General features: G+C 42.5%; 1 protein-coding gene across 9 annotated transcripts in view; it reads right to left on the reverse strand.

The window, feature by feature from the left end:
• Window positions 1–16653, reverse strand: part of DGKD (diacylglycerol kinase delta) — a 72232-nt gene that overhangs the window by 37305 nt on the left and 18274 nt on the right. For 4 of the 9 annotated variants that reach the window (XM_075032049.1, XM_075032044.1, XM_075032041.1 and 1 more), the window contains exons 2-3: window positions 8428–8538; window positions 7682–7762 (exon numbers count right to left, since the gene is read on the reverse strand). In XM_075032049.1, coding sequence (XP_074888150.1) covers window positions 7682–7762; window positions 8428–8520 — 174 coding nt within the window. In that variant the 5' untranslated portion in view covers window positions 8521–8538. Of the gene's footprint in view, window positions 1–992; window positions 1011–2651; window positions 2670–2996; window positions 3329–7681; window positions 7763–8427; window positions 8539–16653 lie in introns of those variants that run through there. The other 5 variants (XM_075032043.1, XM_075032045.1, XM_075032046.1 and 2 more) reach the window with 5 other exon arrangements.

Genomic DNA, 16653 nt, shown 5'->3' on the forward strand with positions numbered 1-16653 from the left:
AAAGGATGCAGTCCTGCCGGGAAAAGAGTTGGCAAACAGAACTACCCTGTTCAGAAAGGGCAGCACATTTGGGAAGGTAAAGGATACTCCAGAGAAACCTTCCTACTCACTCAAACAGAAGCAAAACCATGAACAACAGAGGGGCAGGTCAACATTCCCCAGTGGTAGAGCTGCTGTCTCAGGGGGCTCATACACATCAAGGCTAGCAGCTAAAAAAAAAAATCACAGGACTGAGCAACAGAAAACATTGTCCACAGTAGGAAAATGACCTGTTACTGACAGCTTATTGCTAGTAACAGCTCCTCACAGCCCCCTAACCTCAGCTGTGTTGGAAAGAGGCTGGTAGCTAGCACAAAAGGAAATTAATAGCTTTCAACAGCTTGATGAACCCAGTAGCTTTCCATACTGGGTCACTAGGCAAAGACAAGTCCTGTTTCACACACCACGACAGTGAAACCATGACAAGCACCACAAGTAGGGAGACCTCATTTCTGCAAATAATATTAGCAAGCCTCTCCCTGCCTGTCAAAATGACCAGATTAAAGATGTGCATAAAAAGATGTCTCTTCCTTCTAGAGAGACCCCTACGTAAAACTAAACCCATCATGTTCTCAGATGGCCTCCTGTTTACCACAGGTTGTTCTGCCTTTGTGTCCTCACCTGGAAGGGGGAGAAGACACTGGAATCTGCAGTCTTGCTCAGGAAGGTACATAAAACACCAACACAGCACAAAGGTTACAAAGAGCAAAGAGATTATCAAACAAAAGCTCCTACTGTTCAGGCACAAGGGCAGTAACAGACACTATTTTCAAAGCAGTAAACTTCCCTCTAGGGAAACAAAAGCTCTTCACAAACAGTTGCCTTTACTTCCCAGCTCTCTATCTATCCTGTCTCACAGTAAAATTCACAAAGCTCAGTCTGACCTCTTTCTCTTACAGTAGCTTCATCTTTCTCAAAAACCTAGCGTATACTGGGATCATTCTGTAACATACAGTAGCAACAGCCAGATCTCTCCACCCACAGCAACTTCTTCCAGACTCTCTAACTCTTCTTCCATGTTTATCCTCTCTTCGATGGTTTTTCTCCAGATTTTTCCTTCTTTTGTGTGAGTAGACTAATGACCAGCTCCTGCAGGAGGCTGGATTAAGAGTCCTAAAAATCCTTGACATGAAAGGATTTTAAATGACTATTTTCAATGACTAATAGTGACTCAGAATGGTCTGTTTACCAAAGGGCCTTTTCTCAAGCAGAAAAAACTGCACTGAAGTCTGGATTACAAACTACTAAAATAGCAAAGTATTTTGAAACTGACAGGAAATGGGGACTGAACTGAACTTAATGAAGGGAGGGGGGAAAAACAGCAGAGTGATTCTGGACATGGCAATTCATGGCTCTACTCATATTTTCACTTGCTTATAAAGGAAATTCTGACACCTGCCAATATAAACAGAGTAAGAGCACTAGCAGAGAGTGTACAATACCTGAACGTGTATACACATGTGTGTGGAAGAGACAACAACCCCCAGTAAAGCCTGACTTTCCAATATGCACTCTAATTTTGTCCAATTTAGAGTAGAGAATTTAAAAAGGAGGAGGGAAGAACCATCCCTTTCACAAGTCCCTCTTTTCTAATCTTTCCCTTCTCCAAACCTTAACAAGGCAATCCATGACGGTGTACGAAGGAGCAAGGTGAACAACCAGGACACTCAGCGACTCTCCTGAGTAACTACATCCCCAGGTTAGTAAGTCTTTTTGCCCACTTCTGAGAGCTGATGTCTTCCCTCTGGGTCCCTCACCCCCGTGGTGAGGAAGCAGGGGAGGAAGATCCCCTCGCTCACTGGGAAGCCCAGTGACTCCCTGCATCATACGTTCAAGCCCATCTTTACCGAAGGGCTGAGGCCACACGGGGCAGTTTGGGGAATCTGTGCAAGTGTCAAACCACACAGATTTCCCTGATCTTTATCAGCCCAAGCTTGAAGATCAAGCCTAACCTTCTGCAAACAGCTTGTAACAGAAGTTCTTATATTCCTTCTTCTCATAAAAATAAGCCACATGCTCTTTCTCAAAGCTTGTGTTTCAAACCAGCACAAATAACCTCTGATCTGGGTTCCTCTTGCTTCAACAGTGCCTTACAGGCACACAGCTCCTGTGCTAGACACGAGCAGCAGACTTTCTGCCTGACATGTGGCTTCAGCAGCTCTAGCCACTCTTTCAAAACCAAACTCTTCAGAGAAGACTTCACTGCCTTCTCTGCCAAAAAGGATATATTTTCACTTAAAAGCACTAGTACAAATAATTCAACTTGACATGAAGTTACAGGAGAGGCAAAAGCACTTTCACTTCATTGTGAAATGAATTTGCAGACATCAACAACATACTCTCCCCATCAGGAAGCACCCTCAGCACTTTTTTACCTTTTGTTAAAGTTCAAGCACTTTGCCCTGTGTTTTTAGGAAAGGTTAATTACCCCCAAATGAAGATGCATGTTATTTCTCCACAATGCCAACAAGCCCTGGGACAATACAGCAAAAATATACAGTCTGAACAAGATCAGACAAGTCACATAAAATTTCACAAGACAGAAACTGGCATCTTTGCTGCTGAATAAAGTCAGTACTAAGTAACAAGGCTCTAAAAAAATTGTAGCACACCTCAGGCTTCGGTACAGCTGAAGAATGACATCCATGCTTCTTAGAGATGACAGCATGCTCTCATTCAGTAGCACCAGCAATTCCGGGTTCCTCAACCTACCACAACCATTGTCGCCTCCAGTCATGCAAGTGCTCTGAGAGGTACTAGTCTAATCTCAATAATTCCTCTCTCCTGTGACATTGGTCAGGGTGAATCATCAGTTAATAAACAGTATTTCTTATCTAATGGGTGCAGCATTACAGCACTGCAGGCACATTTCCCTTTACCCCAATTCTGGAGAACTTATCTACATAAATCCACACAGGAAAGAACACCTGAACAGTAGGAGCTTGTAGCAAACTTACTCTGAAGAACTTGAGCTCCTGATGATCTGTTATGCTGGCACAGGTGTCATGTTTCTCAATGCTTAGTCCCGAAAACTCAGACTCCTGCTCTTACCTTTCACGTGCAATCTTCTTCTAAACTAGTGTCCAGAGCAGCCTACTCTCTTAGAAAAAAAAACTAAACAGGTTGCTTGACATGCGATTAATAGGATTAGTCTCCTCTGTAGCCAGTCTTTCTGAACTATGTTCCACTTGCCACAAGCTTATTAGCTGTCTGCTTAAGGAGGAGCTGGGATAAGTTTCCTTCTGATGGCAGTGAAGCAGAGAGGCAGGCGCTGACTGTAATAATATGCTGTTTCCTGTCTGTGGCTGAGCTGAGAGGTACTTCCCAACAGAAAAGGGTTTACAGGAGCTCAGGAGTTCAAGCTCCACCTCTTCCAGCAGAATAGCCTTTAACTAGGGAGGAGGGGTCAAGAGCATGGCTCCTGGCACTCAACAACATGCTCTGACCAAGCTTCACTTGCACTAAAGCGTCAGAAAGAAGAAATCAGACTGCACACATCTCTCTCCACGGAGACAAGCTTTCTCCTATGGGATGTCAAAGCTCTGAATAAGAATGAAAGTGAATGTTGTAATTCACGTTACATGAATGAGGGTGAAAGGCCACACCACCATTTGCTAGCAATAACTGGAAAACATTTAGAAAAGCACCATGTGAGAATCATATTGGAACACAAAATATGTACATGGAGAGATCTTATGTCCTTCCCAGGCCCTCTCCTGTTGATGACAGGTGTTTTTTATTAGTATTAAAGAACACACATTTTAGATTTTTTCCCCCTTTAGCTTTATACAAGTCCTGCACAAGGCAGGAAAGGGTCAGTGAACCAGTAAGGACTCACTCCATCATCTCTGCCACTTACACTGAAGGCAGTAGGCTTAATTCAGTTGGCACCTTCTAGAAAAGAGCAGATCTTCACCAACACAGCAACCTGAGGAGTAAGAATTAGTTCACCACAAAAAACATTTACCAAAACGGGCCTAAGGAGATGACCCAAAGTCCTTTCAAAGACTCTTGAGGGGATAGCTGTGGTGGCAAAGAGTTGGCCCAAGCAACAGACAATAGAGCAATTGGTGCCCCCCCCCAAACCTTACAGGCTTCGCAGGGGAGAATGGGCATGCTGGATGTTTGAGGTCTATGACACAGGTAAAGCAGTCATTTTGAGAGAAGTATCTCCAAAACCCAGGCTTCCTGGCATGATCTAAAGAAAAAACTATTCTAGGTTCGGAGTATGGAACTCATCCTCATTGTGTATTTTGTTTTAATGCTCCTAAAGCAACCGCAGGCTAATGCACTAGGCGGGCACATCAACAAATCAAGTTACTGTGAAATTGCACTGTGCAAGAAAAAACCGTTTGTGGAAACAGCTGAAGTCTCACTGGGAATACCCAATGTGCCCAGTGTGATCCCAAATCACCTGCTTTTAAGATATCACAAGAGGTTTTGAGGGTATGGCTGGGAAAGCTCTGCCCAGAAGTCAGGGTCAAGCTTTGACCTCACCCATCCAATGCTGCTGATCTCTATTTCATAAGGAGTACAAATGTAGGCACACACTGATGGCAAGCATCCAGGTTAAAAGTTGACCACTCTCTCTAAAATAAATGGGTCTGAAGTACCAGGACAACATGGTTATCATTAAGCTTGTACCACAGCAGATCCTCTCTAAGACCTTGTGAAAGACAGCAGCCCTAGGAAAATCCATTGGTGAGAGATCTATATACCAGGTATACATAGAAAGAACCAGTCACTCACAGCCCAGACATCGCAAAAGAATTTACCTTGTAGACAGATAACTTACAAGGACAGAGATGGCAGAGATGTGACAGAACCAGCAAATATTACATCTACCATCCTCCTGAGAGGAGAGAGGCCTGGTGTGGGGCTGCTATATGATTTGTTCCCAGAGGCTTCCTGCTAAATAACTCTGCAGCCACACTGCCTAACCTAAAGGAACAATAGCTAAACATAAAGCTTTTCCTTACATCTCTCAGGGGATGGAGCTGTACAACATCTTAAGCTCAAAGATGTCCCTAGTCACATGCTCCCAGCCCATTCTATAGTCACATATACATTAACTCTGGGTAGCAGTCCCGAAAACTGTCCCTGTTGCAAACAGGATATACTTACTGAAGAAATCTATGCTAAGTAAGCAACAGTGGAACCTGTATTACACGCTCTTCAGAGGAAGAGGTCTGCATCTTAACACTCACTTTCTTGCTCTCCCGCCTGCTGACAGCAAAGAAATTAGCTGTCAGACTTATGTCCTATGTAAAAGGTTTACTGGCAGCTGTATTTTTTAACCTTATTCCTCTATTTATGCAACATAACCTTTGTTGGCTCCATGCTCTAGTTTTCTCTCATGGTGCTGCCTCCCCACGCTCCTCACTGCCCTTTCACCAGTTTCTCCTTTGACTGGTCACCCCTTACTACCTCTTTGCTCTGGATCCACACTGCTCCTCTAAGGGGTTTATCTACTGGTTTTGTTTCCCGCCTCCTTTGTTAGTACCTCCGGAGTGTCATTCACACAACCTGACTTGCAGAATCTATACATTAAGCAGTACAGATGCCTGGACAGAGGATGAGTTTCCTCAGAAAGAAACCACTCTTTCATAAATCCAGAACTACCAGTCTCCATTGAAGAAAACACAGAAACAAGAAGAAAACCAGAACATCTAAAACTCCAGAATAACTGCCTCTGCTATACAACACCAAAAGTTGGATGTTTTCCATTTAGGATAAAAACTCAATCCCACTGATATTTGATTTAGGATAAAAAACTCAGTCCCACTGATCTGAAACAGGAAAAAAAATGCATTGAAGAACTCTGAATTTTAGAAAGGAACCAAGCTGGGGAGATACAGGGAGGAAGCAGAGTGCTCTCAAACAAAACCAAGAGAAAATTGCAAGACTGCAAGGAATCCAAAGCACTGATGTGGCAGACCAAACAGCAGCAAGACTAGGCAACCTTCTGATTTTCTAAGTATTTTTATAGCTCATGGTAAACCACAGTCAACCCCCTCTGTAAGCCATGTCAGAAAGAGTAGATAGAAATTAAGAGGAGAAATGTTTTTCTTGAAGTTTACCTGAGCCCCATGATACAGTGATCAGCTGGAGATAGTGCAAGCTGTATTTGCTATGCGAGTGTCAAAGTAATCCTATACTTTTTACCCTCTAGGGAAGGCAGGGACTGACAGAGCCTGATACCATAGTCATGGAAGTAACTCTTCACTGTTGGACTCAGATGGGGCAATCTGAGAGAGCAAACACGCTATTTCCTCCCGTCCTTGCCAATAGTGTCCCTAAGGGAGATTAGGTCTCTTCCAACTATAATAAGCAAAACAGTAACAGTACATTTGTTTACCTGAAAAATCAGTTTTTATTTACATATGGAAAAACTGAAGCAAGACCCAAGAAAAAAATGCTTTATTAAAAGGTAAATAACTTTGCATTCTTGAAAATGTATCCCCTACTGAAATCACTGCAGAATCCTTCTCTCTGTGTATGCACGCCAACACCTGATATCGATATTTACTATCAGACCCAGATATGCCTCCTACTTGTCCAATTATGGATGCAGAAAGTGTTTTCAAACTTTGACAAAGTGTTGGAATTTCATCTGGACATAGGGTGGACACCACAGCTGCTTTGCGCAGGTACTGCAAAGCAAAAAGCTACAGCTACATTAACAGAAACAACCTTTGCTAGATGTTGAAAGCAGTGGGTCACTACTGCTGCAGCACAAGGCACACTGCTCAGTCTTGGTCACCATGCTACAGGATCAGCTTCCTCCTTCCACCTGCATTGCTCCCCCCTTCATCTTGCCTGAGACCAACACTGCCTCCTTTCTCCACACTCTCCTCTCTCCTCCCTTTTGAGCCCTTCGGAGGCTGCATGGAGGTTAGTGTGAGCTTTGGAGCTGGCTAACAGCAATGCTGCTTGACACTCACACTGCATGGCTGCTGTTAACAGCTTTTTTCTGCACACCAGGCATTTCCCCCAAAATGGAGTTTGCAGAACACCTGTGCCTGAGAAATATAATCATTTTTTCTCCCAGTTACTAAGCCTGGAGAAAATGAAGCACTGACACCACCACATTTCCAGATTCCAAATATTTAGCACGTATTCCACATTTAACAAGTATCCTAAATCAATTCCACAGTTATTTCTGTGCGACTTCTTTTTGTTCCTCCTTTTGCTTTGCCACTATATATTGTGTGCATATATAAACACACGTACAGCCACATACAAATAAAGTCAGAGAAAGAAGTTTACATATTTTAAGGCCTGAAGGGAAAACTAAATTCCTTTAGCAAGATCTCCAGCATAAACATCAACATCATCCCTAACTCCTTCAGCAGAACAATGTTTTCTGTCCCACTGTGTAAATGGGTTTTATCAAATCCTCCCAGCTTACAGGTAAGAAAATTCCTGAATGTAAAGTTTTAGCACTATACATAGTAACCCAAGGTTTTTCCCATGTGCATGGAGATGAATTATGATTTTGTAAGGAAAAATAACTGTAGGGATTTTTTTTGTTTGGTGAAAGAGGCTGTGAAGATTGTTCAGATGTTTTTAAACTCTGCAAAGGAGGAGAGATGTGGGGGAAAGATGCAAGAAGAATGGAAAATAAGGCAAAAAATCCTACCGTGAAGCTGTTGTTGACATTTTTAGTGCTGGATTCTGCCACACTGGCATCTGTCAGATCCACCTCATCAAAAATAATGGACTGGAAAGAAAAAATTCAAAACCCCAATGAATTATTGAATCCAATGTATAAGCAGCAGACCCAGTGGGACATGCCTGTATGTCTGCCTAGCACAGTCCATCACTGCCTTTTGTGATCTGAAGGAAAGGCCCAGAACCAACATGAAGGACTCGCAAGTCTAGTTCTACATACTGGGGCTCACACTTGCCTTGTCTTCAGTCAGTGACCACGATTACTTTAGTCTTATTATGGAATTATTTAAAAAAAAAATAATTGTAGGCTTTGTTCTTGTGAAAGGAGACAGATTTATATCTCGTTGACTAGAAACATGCTAAACCAGATGCATGGCAGCTCTGATTTGATAAATTCTAGCCTTGCTTGTCTTCTCCATTTCCTCTTTTCATTCATATTTTAACCCTTCTTTTTCAGCTTCTATTGATTCACAGCCCATTCCCTACTAAAATGTACCAAGGGGGAAAAAAATGTAGAAAAATCAGTATCACAGGTCCACATGATGCTTTACTTTACAAGGATTTCCAAGTGTGAGGCAAAACACAGGGATCTTCTAGTAGCTACAAAACCTGAAGACAGGGGCTTACAGAGCCTTCTCACAGACTCACATCTGCTTCCAAAGCTCCACCACTTGTTTTCTTCCCTTGGACTCGTATGTATTGTCAAGACCTTACCTTAGCAGTTTTTGCATAGTAGAGCGTTCGTCCTCGCAGCTTAAAATATCGTCTCTTCCAGCGCTGGAAGGAGCTGGTCTGTTTCATCAGCATCCCCTCTTTTATGATAGTCTACAAAACAAGGAGGGGAGAGGGGTGAAGCATACATTTTACTTAACAGGCATCTTTTATGCTCTCTCACTATATATCCGTACCAAAAAAGACTGGAGTTTGAGATCAATAATCTTAGTGCCCTCTGCTGGAAGTGCTTAACAAATTCATCCAACATACGCAAGCAAATTTAACAAGATTAAACCATCACAATCCATAATCCACACTGGGGTGTGGTTTTATCCTTGTCTCCAGTGCTATCATGATACCAAAAGAAGATAAAATAACTTATGACTGAATAAGCATTTCAAAGTCTTAACAGTGACTCGGGAAGCATAACAGTTAAACTCACTAAGGTCAGATTTTAGTCGCAGGTAATTGTGCCTTTCATTTAATTGGCATTTGATTACAAGCACATACACACCACAGTATACCTGTCCCTATCTCCAGTTCTGCCTTGTGAAATTACCAGCATCTACCTGGCACAGAGCTGGCAAGCTGCAGGCCCATAGCGTGAAGAGTGAAACTAAAGTGAGGAAGGAGCTACATCCAACTTCAGCATTTGGTATTCTTCAGATAGTCTTGGCCCTGCCTCAGTACTCTCTGGCTGGCTGCCATTTCCCAGGGCTGGAGTGCCAAAACTGACTATGCACACTGCCTTTTTTTTTTTTTAACTGCTTTATAACTAGACTGACATACCAGCATACACAGTCCCATATGCTCACTCACATACTATGCATACATAGGGGTATGTATTTAATCCACATGCATTTCATTCTACTTCATCAAATACATTTGATTCCTTCAGCGAGGACAGATTTTGAATATCAACAGCTACATGAAAATAATCTCAAAAACTGCAGCTTAGAAAGACAAAAGGCAGAAAAGTCAGAGCTGAGGGTTCATGCCCAAATTACTGATTGAGGGTATTGCCTAGGAACTGCAAATAGTGCTATGTCATGCCTCAGTACCACAAGAAACCTATTTCTCTCCCCAAGAAACAGCCCTTGGGAATCCACTTCTTCTGAGAGAGCCCAATGGGATAAACACACAGTTAAAATACAGGAAACAAATAGTCCAACAATATTGTAAGACAGGTTATTCTGTATCTTGATGCCAGGAAAATGACACAGCTTTAACATATCACAGGTCTCAGTGTAACTCAGGTTTATAACAGAGTCAGGTCATGGATGAGTATCAATTAATTCACAAAGACAGTGTTAAATGTATGCTGCCAGGCTACTGCAGAGCACAAAATAAATACTCTTACTGATCCACAGGGTTTAGTTAATTTTAGAAATCCTTTCCAGGGCAATGAACTTGCTTATAAATGCTATATATATTTCTAATGTGGGTCTTTCCTTTTTGAAACAGCTGCAGATTTCAATACTTTCCACACACACTGGCCCTTGCCAAGCTCAAAGTTTCCTCAAAAAGCACTTGGAAAATAATGCTGACTACAAGAAGAAACATCCGTCTGACAATACATGCTTCTCTCTTGCTAGATTGAGCCATCCTCAAACTGGCCTGAGAGATCATAGGGCCTGGACCATCACAGTGATGCCTCTACTTATAAACCAGCTGGGAAACCCACACAGCCCCAGATCTGCTGGCCTGGCCATAGGAGCCGCTGTATACCATCCTCCACTGCAGCGAGAAAGATAAAAGGGCAAAAGCTCCCTTATCTCCTCCAAAAGAAACATCATCTACCTTGCAGCCTGGAACCTGGCTGAGTCTGAGGCTAGCGAACTCCAAACCTCACGGTTTCACAGTGTTCTGTTTCACAAAGCCACCTGCACACTGGCAGAAATACCTGTCGGTGCTCAGGCAAACACCAACTCAGCGTGCCTGGTTCAACCAGGAATCGCTGAACTCCACAGTATTTCCAGCAGAATGAAAAGAGATAATGAAAATGCATGATTGAAGACTAATCTTGTATTAAAAAATGCCCATCTCCCACATCAGCACCCCACAACTCTGAAGTGGTTGCTGAAGGACATCTTGGCACCCATCTTCCCCAAGTCACAGCAGGGACACAGCAGTAGGAATACACTCTAAGAAGCCATAAGGCATCTGGGATTGGCTATAGGGTCCGGAAGTTAAACACACTATAGTGATACCCAGAAACAAGATGTTAAACTAACTTAGAGCTGGTACTACGCAAAGAATCTGAAACTCAGCCATGATCTTAATCTGAAGCTTCACTGTAAGAGAAAATGGCGTTCAGTGACTGACCCAACAGCATCCCTTGCTGAAACGACCCTGAAGGCAAGGCCAGAACTGAAGACACTCATCTGGAACCAGGAAAGGTGCATTCAGGCTCCTACTCTGCCACAGACTTTTTACAAGATCCAAATAAAGCAATTTTCACTCTGCATGTCTCCATCTCCCATCTGCCAAGTAGAACAAACAACACTGCCCAACTCTGCGGACTCCTACTAGAGTATATATATACACATATATGTGTCTACCTGATGAGTCAGTTTAACCTCCAGCACCTGAGTATCAAAGAGAAATGTAAAGCAACAGCATCTAAATAACCATGCTAAAGAAATCACACATTTCTGCAGCTCACTTTTTACACGGAAGAAAATGGGAAAGTGGCATGAGATTTCCAGATTAAGACAGAAACATGGAATGATCTTTTGCATTCCTTGGACAAAACCACACATAATTAAAAAATAAGACAGAAAAAGTAGCTACTGAACTCTTCAAAGCCCTGAACCGAAGTCAGAGAGGAATTAAAAATCCTGGGGAAGACTCCCAGGATGCAAAGCCCAAAGATATCAAGGCAGTCAGGGGTCTGATCAAAAAATAGCAATTTGCAGGAGGAGACTCCAGAGTTCTGTTGCTACACTTATTCAGACACGTCCTTAAACTAGGGTCAGCCAGAGCCCCGCACTCCCCAAGCTTGGTCAGCAGCACTCTGGTCACTCAAGCTCTTGCGCAGACCACCAGAACAGTAACTCACAGGAAAACAACGCTTCTGCTTTCTCTCAGCTCCCACAGCTCCCGCGTGCCACGCTCGGCTCCCAAGTGCTGCACGTCAGGCGGCTCCCCTCACCTCAGCAGGGCTCACTCACCTCTGCACAAGACATGCATTCCTCCATCCCTCTTTTAAACAGAACCCTCTTTTTTTTTTTTAAACCAAAAGGCAACAATCCCAGAGGTCACCTTGCCCCTCCCTAAGTAGCAGTTTATGTCATTTGCCAGCCTCTAATAGCAAACCTCACAGCTACACAACTCAGATATGAAAGGCCAGTGAGAAGCAAGCTCTCGCATGCACGCACTGCTCAGAGAAAACAAGCCTCTAGTTCAGAGCTGCCCAACTCTGCATGAGAGCAGCTGTTCTATTTATAGGCCAACAGCTCAGTAAAGAGTTTGGTGGGTTTGGGCGGAAAGGGCTGGAGATAAGATCAAGATGACTTTATAAGATGATTCAGACATCACTACCTTTCTCCTCCTCTATTTTAATTTTACAGCCAAAGGACTTGCTACTTGCAGAGGAATGCAGCTGAAGAAAATTGACTGGGGAAAGGACCTGACAGCAAAGTGACATCAAATGAAATAAAAGGGGGTAGCTGAACAGTTATCTCTGCTCACCAGCCTCTCTGTAGCTTTTTTAATTGAAGATCCACTCTGATCAGATTGCTAGGCATGTAATTCATCAAGACAAAAGTGAAATTACTTCTCCCATAACAAAAAAAAAAAAAAAAAGAGAGAGAGTTATACCTATTTTTAGTGTCATATTGGATCCTATGGGAAAAGCTACTGCCTTGAAACATCATAAGGTTTGATTACATGCATCCTATCAAGGATAAATATAAAAATTGGTTGTTATCAAACTATCCAGACTGCTTTCTATCCAGCTGAGTTTCTCTACAGCGTGCTTTCCTGTGGCATGGCACTCCATGGGCAGGTAACACTGCGAAAAAATTATATATCTTCTTGGATCAAGCCTAAAATAATGTGTTAATAGTTTCAACAGTGACCCCCTTTTATCATATTACAAGACAGTGTAAAAAAGGTTACTGAACAAACTGACAATTTAAAGCAACACTGGATAGCAGAGTCTTAAGTGTCTCTGCAAAGAACATGATTAGACAGCTGAAAGGCAGGGCCTAGGCAATTTCTAGCATTTCACTATTGATCCTTGGCCTTGAAGAAAAGTGACTTCCTGCAGAAAAAAAATTCAGTTTGTGGCAAGCAATACACAATCCTTGCCCCAACTCATCCCCTTTTAAAACCTGACATTTAGAAAGAGAAATATGTTCTTAGATTTCTCCTGTCAAAACGGGTGCAGGGTTTAGGCCTAATCCTGAACTGATGGAAGAAAAGTTTTGCCACTGACCTCAGTGGGAATGGTTTCAAACAACTCAGAGGACTTTAATTAAGGACTTATGAGAGGGAGAGCCTTGTGCTTCACTGCTTCCTGCTTACACAGTCCCACCTCATAAGAAAAAGCAGCCAAACGATTTAACAGTAGTCACCCACAAAACCAGCACGACACGGTCGTATTTTTGTGCAGCATTACTTCTCTGAGGTGTCTCTGTATCCAGTAACCCACATCAGGAGATCAGAGAGCCAGCCTACACAGATGAAATGCTTTCTATACTGATAACATGAACGACTCTAGTAAAAAGTTAAGAACAATCATGTCAGATGTCAGCTCTTTCAAACTGCATCCCTTGTTCTGCACCTAGTACTGCTCACTATGTGAAACACAGGAATGGCCCATCCTTTCCTGAACCGTAAGCCTCTTGCCCCATTTGGAAGTAGGGCCCTTGATATAACCAGTTTCCTAATCTGGAAAACAAGACCCTATTAGCCAGACTGAAGGCAACTATCAACCGTACTCAGCTGTCAGGCTGGCAAGTGTCCTTCGGCACAGGGAGGCTCCAAACTGTGTTCGATATAGACAGAGGAAGAACAATGCAACCTATTTTACAGCTGCGATCAAGACATATTCTTAGGGGCAGTTATTCAGCGTGGCATATCTGAAACAAGAATTTTGGTCCACTGACATTTCTTTCCAATATACAAAAAGAACTGTGTACAAGGTAAAAGCAAAATAATTCAAAACTATCTAAACAGCAACTAAAGAATCCCAAATACCAAAGTCCTCAGCATCTGGATTTCTCTGTTTTCCATGTGTCTTCAGAATGTAAAAACTTCAGGGCACAGACTGTTTTTATTTGTACGTACTATAAAACTTTGAGCAGGGTGCTGATGCCAAACACAAGTAACTGACTACAAAAAGCACCAAATGCACTGAGAAGGAGAAAACAAAATGAAAAAGCACATGTGGAACTGACAGGCTATCTTTATATATGCTTACTAAGGAACTTTACAGGCAGCTGATCCCCAGGGACCAAGCAACCTTATCTAGTCACTGACTTCAGGTAAGCTGTGGCAAAAAAGATGGGTGTAGATCTGCAGTCACTTAAACATGGTAAAATAGTCTTGCCACGCTAGGGCAGGTACAAATCTGGAGTGCTGTACCTTGTTGTGGGTAAAACAGTTTTAGCAGAAGGTTCCATAAAAGCTCTTTGTGGTCATAAATACGGAACTAATAATTATTTAGAAATCAAATGAAATATAGTAAATCTGACAAAAACTACAGTAATAAATCTAACCAACCCCATAGAATAAGACATGAAAGGTCAAAAGGCTAGGGGTTAACAAGCTAATCCGAGAGCAACATCCTTCCACCAGACAGTGGTCACACCCTGGAACTGAACTCCAGGAAGCTTGGAGGGGAGGAATCTGGATCAGTAAAGCAATTCTAAGTATGGGATACACAAAGAGCTATACAGATCTATAGGGGAGCACAAGGAATTTACAGGTTGTGTAGTCCTGTTGGGGAATTCTACATTAAATGCACTTGGATCTTGCGAAAGTGAAAACTGCATTAAGATTTCTTCCACTGGTATCAAAAGGACAAGACATTATATGAACTCACTACAACAAAAGGACTCCAGAAGAGGGGAAAAAGAAAAGAAAATCAGAGGTCAGCTGTAAGAATCAAATGTCAAAATAGAAGCTAGGGCTGTGAGTCAATGATCCAGCAACAGAAGCCGAGCTCTCCACTGATGAAGAGGGTACTGTCTAGGCTTTTAGTGTACATTGTTTAATACCGTTTTGTTTTAATAACCTATGCTTTATAAACTGGGAAGCACCCATATCAGGTTACAGCACAGATCGCTATACAAGCACATGGGAAAGCCTGCAAAATCTCCCCTAACAACCATCCTCCCAATCCTCCCTCTTTTCTAACCTCCAGGACTGCTGAATCAGCTGGACTCTGCATACCCAGTGAGAGACTAGGGGTGAGCTCGGCTAACAGGTCTTGGTACAGCCTCTCTGCAACTACTAGGACAAGCAGAATTCAGAGCAGCATGCAGTGATCCATTGATAGTGTAGCTGAGATGTCACTAACCAGGAAATGCAAACTTAGTCTCCAGATCAGCAATAAAAACCAGGAGTTTCTATCAAATAAAATACTGAAATGGCTTGAGTTAGAACCTGCCTTGGCACAGATAAATGCTCAAACACTTCATTCTTCATTAGTTAATGCTGCAGCCAGTAAACAAAGAACAGGTCTTTGAACCAGCTTCTTTTCAATACCATTTTCAGCTGCTACTACTGTGAATAATTCTTGTCTAAAAGGGACAAGCGCTCATAGACCTAAAGTGAACAAATTAAGAAAAACAATTTGAAAGCACGCAGAAAGGTTGCATGTATAGGGGAAAGGAAATAAAACACACCAGCACATCATCACACAGCTCCCTGGTAAAATGAGCTCAGTTAGAGAGCTCCAAGTGAAATACTTAAAATAGAGGAATACTCTGGTTAGCTACTTAGAGGAGGAATGAAAATCACACCAGTACACTCTGATTCAGGATGAGTTAGTAGCTGGACAACTCCTGGCACGCTAACTGCTTAAGCCCTCAATATGCTTTCCATAGGCTCCAGGCATCCTTCCCAAACACATTTATCAGAAGAGGGAAACTGAGCACAAAACTCAAGTCATCCCAGCAAACTATATAGCAAAGCTGAAGATAAGGGTTCAAATCCATTCACAGAGATAACCAAAGCCAAAAAAGCAACAGTTTAAAAGCTACCTAAAAACTTTGGAATGGAATAAAATTTTAAAGGGTACTAATTAAAGGTGAACTTTATACATTAAAAGACAAACATGAAAAATACGCTGTTATTTTTTCCTACCCTCTTAGATTACACATACACAACTACATCCCGTCCTTTGGGCATTTTCCCCATACACAAAAAAAGTCAAAATACGTTACCTGCTGTGAAACCTTCAGCTCTGAGACATGCTTGTCACACAGCTACACACCAGCACCACAGAATCCCCTGTATTAACTCCGAAGCACATGGCTCTGCTGCTGAAATGCAGCAAGATAACCTCATTTCGAATCACAGCATTGTACACAGAACCCTCTAATGCTGCAGCCTGTACCACTAGAGCTTAAGTAACACTCTTATTCATTCAGACAGAGCCAAGTTATTACGAAAAAACAGGGTTGCCTGTCTAAGCCCACCCATCCACTTCACCTGCAGGGCAGAATGAGCCAGGCACTTACCATAGCGGCATGTCAGGGCCATTTGATATGAGATTATCAGGCTGGGAAGGTGCTATCAGTGCTATTACAAGAATAGCAAACGTAACGGAAAGCACATCCAAAATACAGCTGCAGATCTCATCCTCGCAATCATAACCACCCCATCCTTCCCATACTGCTAAATGTCATGGAGATCTTGGCCAAGTAGGAAGGAAAAGCCGGCAGAAAGTACTGGTACAAGAACTTCAGGACATGGGAAAGTGAAAGTTATACCTTGAGGAAGAAAACTGAATCTTTTACCCTTGTGTCAAGGAGGCTGAGAGAATGACAGCTTCCTCCCACTGTGTCTGGATTCCCATCAACTCTGCTACTGAATTCTGCAAGAGCCTTATTTGGTAGCGGCTGGTAGATGTAGGGCCAAATCCTGATCCTTTTACTCTAACTGGTATTCTAATGGGATTACACTGCTGAGAGCAGAAAGCAGCTTTTGGCCTTCAGCCATTTAATTAATACTTAAGGTATCTTAGAATTTATGTTTATCTCCTCTGTAACA

The sequence above is a fragment of the Buteo buteo genome, chromosome 7, assembly GCF_964188355.1.
Source record: "Buteo buteo chromosome 7, bButBut1.hap1.1, whole genome shotgun sequence".
In the NCBI taxonomy this organism is placed as follows: domain Eukaryota; kingdom Metazoa; phylum Chordata; class Aves; order Accipitriformes; family Accipitridae; genus Buteo; species Buteo buteo.